The sequence below is a fragment of the Colias croceus genome, chromosome 8, assembly GCF_905220415.1.
Source record: "Colias croceus chromosome 8, ilColCroc2.1".
In the NCBI taxonomy this organism is placed as follows: domain Eukaryota; kingdom Metazoa; phylum Arthropoda; class Insecta; order Lepidoptera; family Pieridae; genus Colias; species Colias croceus.
In genome coordinates this window covers 3,626,880-3,641,556 of record NC_059544.1, presented here as the reverse complement: position 1 = coordinate 3,641,556, position 14,677 = coordinate 3,626,880, and the positions used below count along the sequence as shown (strand labels likewise).

Below are 14,677 nucleotides of genomic sequence, written 5' to 3'. Positions count from 1 at the left end.
CTTTTATTTTTGTAACGTTCGCTACGTCGATTGCTTCAAACCTTTAAAATTGTCTTTTGTGTTTGATTATAAACTTTTGACTTTTGGGGTCTTATTAAAAAAATTTTTTTTTCAATAAGTAGACTTTTAACTATGTATTAAAAAGTGTATGTCACTACAATTAAACTGGTAGCAAATGTAAAACTTTGTTGGGCGAACAGTAACAATCATATTTGAGCGTGGCGAAAGTTAAAAACCACGGAAACTATTTTAATAGTGCCCCGGGAAAGCTTAAAATTAGTATTAATTGTTAGGAAGCTGCGAAAATGGACAGATTTGGAACAATGTATTCCAGTTTAAATCAGTGTAAAATATTGGTACAATTTGTTGTAGACATTACTTGGTTCCACGTTTAATTTTACCGTATCGACTACTAATAACTAAAAACCTACTATCCTACGAATCCTACTTCAATAATATACTTCTTGCGAAAGTAGTAGATGGATCCGCCAACATATTTCGAGTTGTTATAAGAAAACTTTTATAAAAGAACAAAACCATACGTCATCCATTAATTAAGAAAATTGTAATTTCTTTTATATTTCCACACAGAAACGTATTTTGTAAATATTAATTTTACTTAGGACCAAATGATTGAAATAATATCGACATTTTTCGTACACACATTCGACTAAACCACTCCATCAATAAATATAATAAAAGTCTAAAACGATTGAATAATTTTAAAATGATATCAAATGCATTTACATTTTCGACAAAAGGCCATAATACTCCGATGTTAACTTTAATTCAGTAGGTACTAACTACTAACGTTAATGACGCTACTCGTTCACCTATTTACCATGCACGAAATGTCGTTGTTATTTTGCCATAAAATAACAATATTATTTCTATTTTATAACGCCAGGAGCACTTTAGTATATTTCATTACTGAAAATGAACATTTAACTTTGTTGAAAATGGGTCTTCGGTCTTGTCACCTTTGTAACTCATATATGAGTAGAAGAATAGAATTTTTCTATATTGTTTTTGTATTTAATACAGAATTTAAGACGCAAAGAATAGATTCAGGACTATAAGTATTTTAAAGTTGGCAAAGACATAATATTTAAAACTATCTTTCCACCCGCAGCTCCGCCCGCGCAGTCTAAGAAAACTGTCATGGGAATGATAAGGTTTTTCAGCGGAGCTTTACGTAGTCTGTCACTCTATCCCTCTACCTTGTATGACACAATAAAGTCCTATTATTCCTTTGTGGGTTATTTTATTTTTTGACCAAATATTAATTTTATTTAATTATTTTATAAGACATGTATTTTAAAGTATGATTCGAACTAATTAATGCTATTCGGATAAACTTCGAAAGGCACTTGAGAACCGCCGTAATAATACAAGTATAAAAAAAAAATTCAGAACCTTAACCACAGTCCACATTCATAAAAGGTTAAGTTTATAGAAAGAACCTTTCATTAAAATATATGGAAGAATTGACTAAGAAATCTTTAATCTTTATACAACATAGATTAAAATATTCTTGCGTTTCCAGTGGCGCACGTTTCGTTTGTAGATCTCTTGATATTTAAGTAGAACGAGCACACAAAAGGATTTATAAGGCAAATTAATCGTGTGCTTTTGTGCTAGGTCTATAGAACTTTTTTAGGTTACTAAGAAATCTTAGAAATGGGGAACGCATAGCAATATTAAGCCTAACACAATTCTATTATAATGGAATCATAAATTATACAAAAAGCTGGAGTTATCGATGTAGAATAAGGTATTTTTTTTAAGAATGAGTAAGTAAATCAAAATTTAGTTGTTCCTAATTTTACATACTGCACATCACGACAGTCGCTCCACACTGCATTACAATTTATTTTCATGACAATAAAATTTCCGTCCTTCTCCAAATTTTAATCTTTATTCATGCCAAAATTTATCACAAAATCATTCATTCATTCATATTTTTATGATCAACATACGCACCAATGTACCTATATTATAACATGTTATAACTGAAGATTCATATACTCTTACTAGTGGTCCGCCCCGGCTTCGCCCGTGGTACCTACATGTTTAAACTATCCTATCTCTCAAGTTGGATCGAACTGCACATGGTATGCGAATTTTATTATAATCGGTTAAGTGGTTTAGGAGTCCATTGAGGACAAACATTGTGACACGAGATTTATATATATTAGAAAGATAGATAAAAAATTGACGTAGGGAAAATGGAACACAAACTCACTCGACGAATGTTAGAAAGACATCATTTCGCCGCTCTCAGAACATACTTATCCCTCTTGAAGCGTTTGGTAATCTAATACAAAAATAACGTTATGCGGTCCGAAGAGTGCCCAAGGAAAACAAAGGACCGAAATTGCTTACCAAATCAGGGATAAATGAGAATGATGAATGGCTAGATGCAAATTTCGAATGGTTATTTTTATGTTATACTCTTCTTAACTCGTTAATGTTCGATTAAGTAGGATTTGATTTGAAAATTGCTTAACTGTTGCATAATAAGGGATAAAGCTTTCTCAGCTTAATGCATATTAAATAGTAGAGTAAGCATTAAAAATCTGCTTCACATTAGATTCAATACATTTGCAATTATAAAAACAAAACCAATCCTCCTCCAAGCTAAATTCACGATCAAAATCTCGTAAACACAACACGAAATACGCCAACAAAACAAAGCAAAAACTTATCCCGAACAGATGACAAATTAAAACGATAAAATCAGAAGTCGGACAAAACACAGTCCACTGGCGTCTGTAGTTGAACATAATTGAAAAACACGAGCATTACCAGAGTATTGGTTTTGTACGTGCCGCGAATACGATGGGACGAGTAAGGGATACTGAAAGGGATTACATGGGCGGAAATAGATATCGAAACATGCGCATAATTATGGTTTGTGTACTTAGAACTGTAATTGAAGAGAATATCGTTCTATTGGCGGTTTTAATCGCTATAAAGTTGGTTATTGTTAATTTGAATTAAATTAAAAAACTTATTAGGCATATTTTTGTGTTCACCGGTTGACACTGCTATAGATTGATTAATTATTATTCTTTAAGGAGATGAAGCGTCTAAGTCTTAACTCAAAAGGTAATAGACATATGAACTACGAAGTTCCTTTTTTTTGCATTACTATTGGAAAACAAATTTTAATATAATTAATCTTTGTACGTATAGATTTTTTTTTATATAATATAATCTTCTGTAAACAGCCTAGGTAATCGTTTAAATATTCTTCTCATTTGTTATAATACAATTACGTTAGAAGTCGCTAGCCCATTTGTGTGAAATGAACGCTATAAAGTTTAAACTATTAATTACTTTGGTAGCATACATTTCTGACATATAGATGAAATTCACAATCATAGATATACGTGTAACCGCTCTCAACCAACTATAATTAACGAAGGGTTCCCTTAAGTGATTAATTTATTAGTGCGTATTGAGAGATGGCGTGTTTCAGAACTTTGAGGTAAATCTCTATCTGTAGTATATTATATACGTAATACCGCAAAGGATATATCTATTGTGTTCGTGTTAAACATTTCTTTTGTCATTGAAAGGTGTTGTTTGTTGAGTAGTTTGACTTTGGGATCCATTGTCAAACATCCTCAACGAAGAATGAGCTCCTGTGAACCTTTTTGAGATACTTATACCGTACTTGTTAGTTTTTTGGAAATTTAATGCCAAATATAGTAAAACATATAGGATGATAAAAGTTTAAATAATAGAAAAATATAATGTATAAAACAACATACAATACATTACGTAACAGCAGGTTTAATAATAATCGTGTGTGTAATATTTCTTTCGTAGAGAGAATATTTGACAAAGGCGATGACGTAAAACGGGCTCGGCAAGCGCCTCGCTCCATTATAAAAACATTGTACTGTTGTCTAACCAATTCCTTCGTTTAACATTCAATACTTACATGTAGACACTGTTATATGGAACAGGTATGGAACTACAGGTATGGAGTTTCTCCCCCAGGGAGAAGCCATATTTCCCGTTCGGATATATATTTTAGTAAGTTCCGCAAGCTGCCTTGTGTGAATATCGTCGAGAAAATCCAACGTATTTATTATTTTGTGAAGGAGTTAAAATTGAATTTTCATTCTCAACACGGTAATAACATTTCAACATGACTTCAATGAGTAGGAAAAAGGCAGTAAATAATAAAAAGACGGCTCAAACTGAAATTATTGTTTGAACGACACACTTGGGTTGTAAGCGCAAACAATTCTCACGTATTCATGAAAAAACGTCCTTAATTTGTTTCATACAAAATTCCCTTGAAATATAATTCCGCCCTAAGCGATGACGCCATGTTTTATTTAGTACATTACACGACCGTTAAGCTACCTCGCTGTATCAGAAATTTCCATTACGGTTCCATTGTGGGGCTTTTTACCTGCGTAAAAGTAAAAACAGTTTTATCTCATTTGCGCGTTCAATTTGTATGCACAGCCCAAAGCTCCCTTGCCAATACTTCGGCCCACATTATTTGCTCTATTCATAGGATAGAAAAATACGTCAAGAGAGAGTTATCGGTTGGAAAAAGTTTTTTCGATCGTCATTCTATCAAAACCCAGTATATCCTAACAAAACCCAAAGCCTTGTATAATGTATAAACTTTACCTTTTGCGCTTGTTGCCAAGGAAGTGATTACTTTTACCGCAGTACGCTTATAAAAATTTTAATAATGCTTAATTCAGTAACCATTTTTAATATAGATAAAGCTCGGTGGTCTTTAATTAAATACGGACAAGATCCAAAATACCTTCTTCCATATTTTAATCAAAGAGATAGAATACGTACACGTTCGGTTGTATTAAAAAAAATAAAAAGCCACTAATGGACTGAAAAGAGCGAAGTACAAAAGAAATAAGTGCTAAAAAGTACAGTTTCAAATATTTTCGTAGCGTGTCAAAAATTCTTTATACGTTTCCAGATTTGCTGAAACAATATTAAAATTTAAATGGACCGTTCTCTCACTTTTACAATGGTGATGTGAGAAGCTCATTCATGATACAACAGTTTAAAAACAATAGTGCCAACGCTATCTAGACAATGTTCAGGCTCTTTTGTAAAATTTACCGCATTGAGTTATGAAAGTTAAACTATGCCATATTCATACGTTCGTAGTTTTTGTTCTCGATTAACTGCTTATATAGAAGCACTGAAACAATAAAAGCATAATTTCTTGAAGTGTATGAAGCTAGTATTTATTTTCTCTTAACATAAAGCAGTCTGAAACCCCAGCATTCTAAATCTTCCAATTTTTACGTAATTGCGCTAACCGGGTGGATAGAATAGGATTAGCGTTGTAGCATTAACATAATTTGTTATTCTTCGTATTACATACTTCGAGTCGTAATCTCTTTGACGAAACATAAACTAATGAACCCTACTGACATTAAATATTAAACTAGCGCGTTAAATTACGGCATACCTAAGATACGCTGATTACATGGCTATGTCAGACAAATAATTATTGTTTTAGTCTCTTACATACGGATCCCGAAAACGTAACAAAACATGTTTTAGGAAATTCTAAACTCTCATCAAAGTTTATTTGGATATTAGCTGCAGGAAATAAGGCCCATCAACACGAGACTTGTAAAGGAAAAAGCTGACGTTTAGCGGCAATTAAATTCCTAAATCTCGTACAAAATAGGTTCATTACTTCCTTTGATGCGAGGGGTGCTACCCTTGTCACAATGTCACGTTTACTTGCGACCTAAATTACCATTTTTACTGGATACATTTCATAAACGCGCAAAAATAATATTAATAGAAAAATACGCATAAACACTCTTGACGTCCTTTAATATTTTTATACAACGTCCTTTCATAAGTAATGTTTTATTTATTCCTTTGTGCTTTTGGCTTCAACTTTTGCGTACGCATAGATATTGTGAATAAAAGTTTGAAATGTGATCTTTTAACATTCGTAGTGTTTCTATTATAATTATGACATTAAAAAATAGAAAACTTAGTCAATATTTATACGGCTTTGTATCGGAGTAAAAGCTCTCTTAAACTGAACCAAAGACAAGGCGACAAAACACAAAACTGTTTGTGAAATTGAATGAATCAGAAGAAAAATTCTTATCTTACTTTTGTTGGAATCCACAATTGGCACACACATCTGGTGCGCCGCGAATCTAAGCCAGAAACTCGTTCATCATTCGGATCGATCGACAGCTACAATCGTTTTATCAGCACTCGCACTATTTGTCTTTCCTTTCGTGTTGTACTTATTTGAATTAATACGATATAACGCCCCTCGCTTTAGCTGAGTTTGATAGATAACTAGAAGTGCTTCGATTTGTTTTAAATCTCAAGCGTGCGCCTATGGCATTGATGAAAAAATTGTTCGAGTGGAAAAGACTATTAATGATGACGTCAATCGTTTCAAATCGGTATACTTATCTGTCTGTTGAGTGTTGGTATAAGAAGTGCTTTTTTATTTAATTTTCTTCTTACATAACGTAAAAAAAGTTGTTACCTATTTTATGTATTTTTATTTACATTTTTCTACCTTAACATATAAAATAAATAAACTCAAACATTTATTTATTCAATTAGACTTCTTCTAGAAGCACTTTTGAAACGTCATTAGCTACATATTTTTAACAATTACCACCGATTCGGAAAGCAGTATCTAAAAAATGTTACATTTTGTTAAATTTTTTTCAATGACTATTCTATAAGACCGTGCATTCTTATAATAAAAGAAAAGTACATATTATCTAATAAACAATACACGGTAAAGTGCATTGTTAGCTAGTGGTTGGCTATATAGAAAGTTGACATTTGACCCTCCAACAAAAGATTGTCAATATTATCGAGTATGCGGGAAAAATGTTAAGAAAGCATCTAACGACACGAGTAATAGAGTAACCTTATACTGTGAGATAATAATTTAATACCAGCATTAACGTGAGAAAGACTTCATTGTGAATCTATCTGCGATCATAAAGAAATGCTTTTAACGACTTTCAAGGCGATAATGACGCTTAGAATGAGTAAGAATTACGCACTTTATTTAATTAGCTGGCGTATTTAAACATACCAATATAGGTTATTAAACTCCATGTGTATTCAAGCGCTCATATTTGCTATCAAAATATTAAACTGAATATAATTATAATGGAAAACTTCGTTGAATATTCATTAATTAAACTATATGTAGTTGTTTATTAACGCCCCATGCGTTATGACTGATTATATGAATTTGGAGGTTGTTATGGTTTTCCAGTTACAATGGATCTAATTAGTAGTAATTGATTTCATCATGTTTGTTTCTTATTTTTTGATCCTATCAATCTACTCATTGGTCAGATAAATAGATTCAATCCTACGAGTTAGAAAATAAAACTATTTTTCCTCCTGTTTTTCTACAAAAATATTGTATAGAAAAAAGCAGTGAAACAGATTTACCTATATAATGAATTATTCCTTTTCCATTACTAGCTACAACTTATCACTTATTCTACGTCCTAACCATTATCTCTGACAAACATAAAAGAACATAATAAAATAGGACTGTATTTTTAACAGCACTGCATTTATGTGATTTTTATGCGTCTCGCACACAGCGGGGATTGCGGAAGCAGCCGATGATCCGTAACAAGAACTACGCCATCGGTAATGTGGGAGTGTCATGTACTTATGAGGATAAAATCGAGCTTTTTTATTATCTTCACTAGCTGTGCCCCACATTTTACCCGCATTGCTCCGCTCCTATTGGTCTTAGCGTGAAAATAATATTATATACCTAGCCAACATGTTGACCCGACCTGTCAATAAAATTCCTGCAAAATTTGAAGTACCTAAATCAGTACTTTTTTAGTTTAGCTCGGACATACATACAGACAAACAGACAAAATTTCTGAAAGCTAAGTATATTGTTTTCTTCGATATCGATTGTAGATCACGCACTAAATATTCTTTTAAAAAATATTCACGTTTTGAGTTTTGACTTTCCTACAATTTTATTATAGGTATGCATAGATGTATCTTTTAATTAATTGTTTGTGTAATAAACTTGTATATCACCGTTACAAATTAAAAGTGTGATATGATGTGAAAAGTGTGTGTGAAAAGTGAACGAAAGTACTCACCTTCTGAATATTTTTATCATAAAATGTTTGGAATTAACTAGTAAAAGCTACTAGCAACTTCATTCATTTACATAAATGCATTTCATGCTTTTAAAGTACATTAATAAAATATATTTATTGCAATTTTATAAATATGTAAGTATATTCGCTTCAATTAGTCTAACTTAAAAATGTACCTACGAATAAAGAAAACTCTTTACTCTGTACATTTAAAGTATAATAGACGTAATTTAACACAATAAAACATTAAACGTGAACGTTTAAAAATTCAGAATAGAAAATAGAGCGTACTGCAGAAAGAATCCACCTTTACTTGAATAAAATACGTTTTACGTTTGCGAATATCTCGGGAACCTCATTTATATTTTATATCGCTAATGATGCGCATCCGAGCCGCCTTTTTCCGGAATAACCAAATTCCGTTCTATGAAAAAGAAAAATATACGGAGCTGTGAAAACGGCATACAGCCTTATCGCTTTCAGTGCAATTTATCGCTATTATTCCGTCCAGCATCCATTGTTTGATGCCCACATTCACCCACTTATACGTACAATGGGACGCCTGATTTCATTAACTCATCGGGTATTTCACGAATACGCGATAATAAACAAAGCAGCGCTTATGATACAACGTTGCTAATATTATCATATTATTTTCTATATGCAGAAAACAGAATTATAAAGCTAATTATCTGGATGTTTCTGTACCAAATTGATATTATGTTCTTAGGTAGTAAAATTTTCCTCGACAATAAGTAATACTATGAGATCGAAATAAAGCATGATAATATGTTGCGAATCTAAACAGCTTTTGACGAGTTGTGAACACATAAAATTATACAGACCGTGGCAGAAAACTTAAATGTATCTACACACTAGGTACAAAGTTTTTTTCACACCTCGTAACATCGTATGGGCAATGGAATACTTTAAACTCGAAAGCTGCATATTTGCTAAAACTATTATCTAAATCTGGCTAAACAGTAAAAGAACAATAACTAAATGTCACCGTTATTCATAGTTTCGATATTGGCAAAGTTAGCGGGTCACGATTTATCACTCAGTGAGACTTAGTATGACAACATTCCTTCTTAGAATTGTTACCGTTTGATTTATTAAACTATTTATCTTGGCCAAATACTTTCTCATGATTATTGTTTTAGCATTTAACATATCTGTTCCTATATAGAAGATGGTCCAAAATGAAACATCATTAAGTAGGTAACTATATTTTTGCTATTAAGTACTTATTAACAAAAGCCAAGTTTTGTGTTACTACGCATTTCGAATTGTTCACAATGCATCACCGATACATAGCACATACAATACACAATGTACAATAAAACATAATAGAAGTGAAAACAATTTCACCTACAAAATTTCCAAAATGACCAGCAACATAATATAACAAATCTAAGAAAGATCTCACGATAAGCCTGTACCGATGTTATTGGGTATATTGGGTACATACACAATTGGACACAATCGATTCGTTATCCGCAAAGTGATATTCAATGACATTTCGACACCTTAGAGAATTCAACTAACGCTGACAGCAAATTGGAAGACATCCTTAGGTAATGTGAGGTCGACTTGGGGATTCAGTTAAACCAATCCAAGTAGAATCGGATAAACATTTTGTAACAATGAAGTCTAAAAGGCTTACGGATAGCGAAGGAATTGGCCAATAAAAATAAAAGAAGAAATAATAATAGTTATTTTTATAAATGAAAGAGCTGTATAGTGCTGTGATTTAAACGATCTTAAGGTGGTATTAATTCTATTTATGAACTGTTTCAATTTATTTATTTTATTTTATTAATATAAAACAAAATTTCACATTTCTTTCAAATACAATTTTGCGATGCGAAACCTTACGAGGTTTGTGGCAACGCTCACAGTCGCTCACAGAAGTAACTAGGTACATAAACCGGTTCCTTATCTATTACAGGGTGTTCATTACAAATTACAATGTTGTTTTTATGTTTATTTTATTGTTTTAATTAATTCGTGAAAATATCTTTTGTATATTATTTTGTAGTTTTTAATATTAACATCCTTCTTGACTTTTTGTGGCATAGAATTAAGTATAGTGGGTAATAGGAAATTTGCCGTACGCTTCCCATAAAAATTGTGTACTTTAGGAATAATTAATTTATTATTAGTTATTTGTCTGGTAGCAAACTGATGCGAAATGGGATTTTGAAAGTTTATTTTATGAAATTGTTCTATGAGAAAAAACTTTTGAAACATTTGTCTTATTGGCAGTACATTACAATAGCTAAATAGTTCGAGAGGTTTATCTTTAAACTTGTTTTTAATATTAATAGGTACAATTTTTTACCCGACTGCCAAAGAAGGAGGGTAATGTTTTTCGAGTGTATGTAAGTATGTATGTATGTCTTTTCCTTTGTGACCACCTGTAGCCTAAACGGCTTGATGGATTTTGATGTATGAGGTATCGTTAGATTTGTCTTGATTACGGGAGTGTCATAGGATACATTTTATCCTAAAAGTCCCACGGGATAAAGACATAATAATATTTTTTCTAAATTTCCCTTTAAAAAAATATGTATGCGGTATCATTAGATTCATTTCAATCACGGGAGTAATTAATATAGGATTTTTACTCTTTTTTTAGTGTGCAGTCGGGTATTTTGTTTTTTTAATAATTATCAACACTTGTTTGATTAGTCTTAGTTGTAAATTTGTGATTCTATCGATGTAAGTATTGAATGTGCGTCCATAACTTGTGATACCGTACTGTATTATTGATTCTGCCAATGATCTATAGATAGAAAGAAGAATTTTGTATGGTATTTTATTTCTGATAATATAAAATTTTGAGAGTATGGCTCTAAGTTTATCACACACATAGTTTATATGATGGTTCCAATTAAATCTATTGTCAACAATTAGTCCTAAGTAAGTATAATAAGGCACTTGGTCCACACATTCACACGAGCAGTCTGGGTTGTAATATGTAGCTTTGTGAAGACATACGTGATTGTGTGCCGTGATTTTAAAATTATTAAAGTTTTTCAAATGACTCGAGTGTACATGTACTATTTTTGTTTTCTTAACATTTTAAATGACAAGACTCGCGTCGTGCGACCACATTAGGATACGCGTAAAATCTTCCTGTAACTGTTGAGCTGCAGTATTAATATTTTTGTCTGAGGCTATTAGACAGGTGTCATCAGCATATTGATAGATAGAACAGTGGTTGATCACATGTTCCATATCATTTACATACGCCAAGTACAATAAAGGTCCTAACACAGAGCCCTGTGCTGTACCCTCGGTGACGGTCATTTCATTGCTCATTTCATCGCCTACTTTTACACGGAATTTTCTATTAGCAAGATAATCTTTAAACCATCCCAGAAGAGGTCCACGAATACCAGAGTTGTCTAGTTTATGTATAAGAGTGTCATGCCTGAGTGTATCGAATGCCCTACTATAATCGATAAATAGTAGCAGTACATGTTTTTTGTTATCGAGACATGAGTTTACTTCATCTGTAAATTTTGACAAAAGTTGTGAAGTTGACTTACACGGTTGAAATCCAAATTGGGAGACAGATAAAATTTTATTTTCGGCATAGAAATTCTGCATTTGTTCGGCTATAAATTTTTCCACGATTTTGTCTAATACCGGAAGAATGGTTATCGGGCGATAATTTTCATACTCACTTCGCGTACCCTTTTTGTGAATAGGTCGGATTATTCCAGTTTTCAACTCTATAGGATATTTAGCATTAACAATAGATGCATTAATAAATTTAATTAAACTTCATCAACCTGTATGTGATTTGATATAAGACAGATTTAATAATGAAATCAATAAATCAGTTATAGAACTACATTATACGTAATTATTATATTTGCTTAAAATCAAACAAAACAATATTCTACATTGTTTTATTATAAGCTATGCTCAGCGGATTAGAGACCAGTCACGCGCTCTGTATAGCAAGAGAAAGGTCACGAGGTGACCAGCGTGGACCAAAAATGGAGGGAAACTATTGTAATGATTGTCTATAACCAATCATATTCTTATTAAGAAGACTATTTATGTCTGCAAACGTGTAGATCTGCACAAGTAGCTGTAATTGTGGATATTCCAAACGTTTTCCATGTTTTCTACATTTTGTATTTATAAATGTATTGTTGGGGATAACAACTGCTAACAACCGCAGTCTTTTTTTTTTGTAAATGGGAACAATAAACAAAATATGATACGTAGGTAAATATTAAAAAATAATACTCTATCAGCAAAATCGTATGGATTCGTGGAAATTGAATGAGATCATTGCGCAAATTGTAACTGGACTCCCTTAGGTAATGTTTAATTCATGCCTAACCCTCGCGGCCGCTGCCCAAAATTGCTTTAAATTGACCATGAATCGGCATTTTTGTTTTCGTTTATTGGAATACTAAAATTGATTTTTCTGACCAAAAATTGTTATCAGCAGTAACTATTCCATTTCTTTAAAAACAAAATTCATGTTGATTGAACTCATAAATCTATGCAATCACATCTTGGAGATGATTTTGTAAAAGACGAAAACTACTAGGTACTATATTATGTACGATCTACATTGTAGATAATATATTATAACTAGTTGTAGAATATTCGTACAACAGTGTTTGAAAATAAAAAATCCGAGCTTAAAATTTAATTAAACAGATTATTTTTCAGCAAAAACATTGTGAAAATATAATGCTGTTACCTGCGCACACTTGATAAAGTAGTTAACTGCGAAGCCTGAACTAACAGACTGACACAAACATTGTAAATATAAAGCAAACTACCCTTACACAGCCTTAGGGTATTTAATGTGTAGAGAACACCTGAACCCTGCGCTGACCACAATATTCTATTTTAAGACAAGATAATATAAACGACCCTAAAATAATACCATTCAAATTAACGTTGTTGTTATTCGAACCTGAATTATTTGAAGCATACAGTTTTAAATAATAATCACATTTAGATCCAGAATGTCCAACATATATTATGTGAAGCTTAGAGGTTATCTTATAACGGCACTGGTTGTATAGTGAGCGTCTTCAAACATAGTTATTATCTAACCAGAAATATGTGCGCCAGATTACTCCTAAATGTCTCATACCTTCCGTACTATTTCTTACAATGAAGGAATAGTTGCCGCCTCAGTGGATTAAATGCTTACAAACTGTTATGTGGCTTTCACAGATGGTTTATCTATAAGATTTTCAAATGCAATAAGCTTTTGATCTTTTTTGAGCTTTTTGTCTTCATATTATAGTAGATGGATATATTTTTTAACGGGCTTTCAAAATAATGAGGAGGTTCTACGCTAACTCTGGGGGTTTTTATAGAAATAAAATAATAAAAAAGTGTGAAAAGGCTTAGCGGGTTAAACTATGTAGATAAGCACTCATATTACAAACCTATAATTTGTTATTCCCTATTAAATTACAATTTATTTATAGATAACACATTCACGGTGGTGGTCGAGAAGGACGGGCGAGGTCTCGGCATGTCGGTGTGCGGGGGCGGGGGCCTAGTGCGGATACGGAGGCTCTACCCTCCGCAGCCGGCGTGGAGGACCGGCCAGCTGGCAGCAAGGGATCTGCTGCTGTCTGCGAACGGTGTACCGCTTGCTGGGCTTAGTACTTATGTAAGTACCTATAGGTGCAACTACATTCTGCTATTACAATCCAATGAACGTTAGTGCATACCACAAACCATCAATTACAGGGGGTAAATAGAAAAAGGTTCTTATAGCAAACAGTTTAGTTAATTGCTGTTGGTAAATGTATAAATATTTATTTCTGTAATTAGAATTAAACTGTAAGAAACTTATCAGGTGCATAGCTAATTTAATACATTATACATTATACTAATATAATACATACACTATACATTATATATGTAGTCTATAGACTACGTATATAATGTATAGAATTTTCATATAAAGATTCGCCATTGTTCCTTATCACAACGAGCGCTTACGTAAATAACAAAATCAGCAACTGTTAAAACAATATAACAACAATACGAATATAAAAGTAATAGTCCATCAACAGAATAAACATTGAGTCATCTTTCAAATTGGAATTTGTTGTAGCCGTATTTCGCAGTCCAGGCAGCGGTAATAAACGTAAAAACTTTTATGAAAACGCCAACGCTCCCAGCAAGTCCGCACGAAACATAATAAACTGCAAAGTACCACGTATTTTATAATCGTTTTTATTGAAACTCATTGCGTTAAAGTTATGTTTGATTAAGTGCACATTCCAAAGCATTTCGATTTCAAACTACATACGATACGACCAAACTACATACATACGATACGCCCTATAGTGTTAACAGAGTTGAAATTTAACGACGATGCACTCTTATGAGAAGTGACATATCTGTGTCGCGTCTATTAACGCCCTCTCAGTAAAGTAATCTTGAATTTATGATATAATTATCTCTATGTTGCAACTAATAAAGTTAAAGATAGTAAGAAGCAAACATTCTCGCTGATATCA

At 32.4% G+C, this 14,677-nt stretch overlaps 1 protein-coding gene across 3 annotated transcripts in view; it reads left to right on the top strand.

Moving 5' to 3' along the window:
• Positions 1-14,677, top strand: part of LOC123694068 — a 62,810-nt gene that overhangs the window by 27,060 nt on the left and 21,073 nt on the right. For all 3 annotated transcript variants that reach the window (XM_045639368.1, XM_045639369.1, XM_045639370.1), the window contains exon 4: positions 13,631-13,818. In XM_045639368.1, the coding sequence (XP_045495324.1) occupies positions 13,631-13,818 (188 nt within the window). The remainder of the gene's footprint in view (positions 1-13,630; positions 13,819-14,677) is intronic.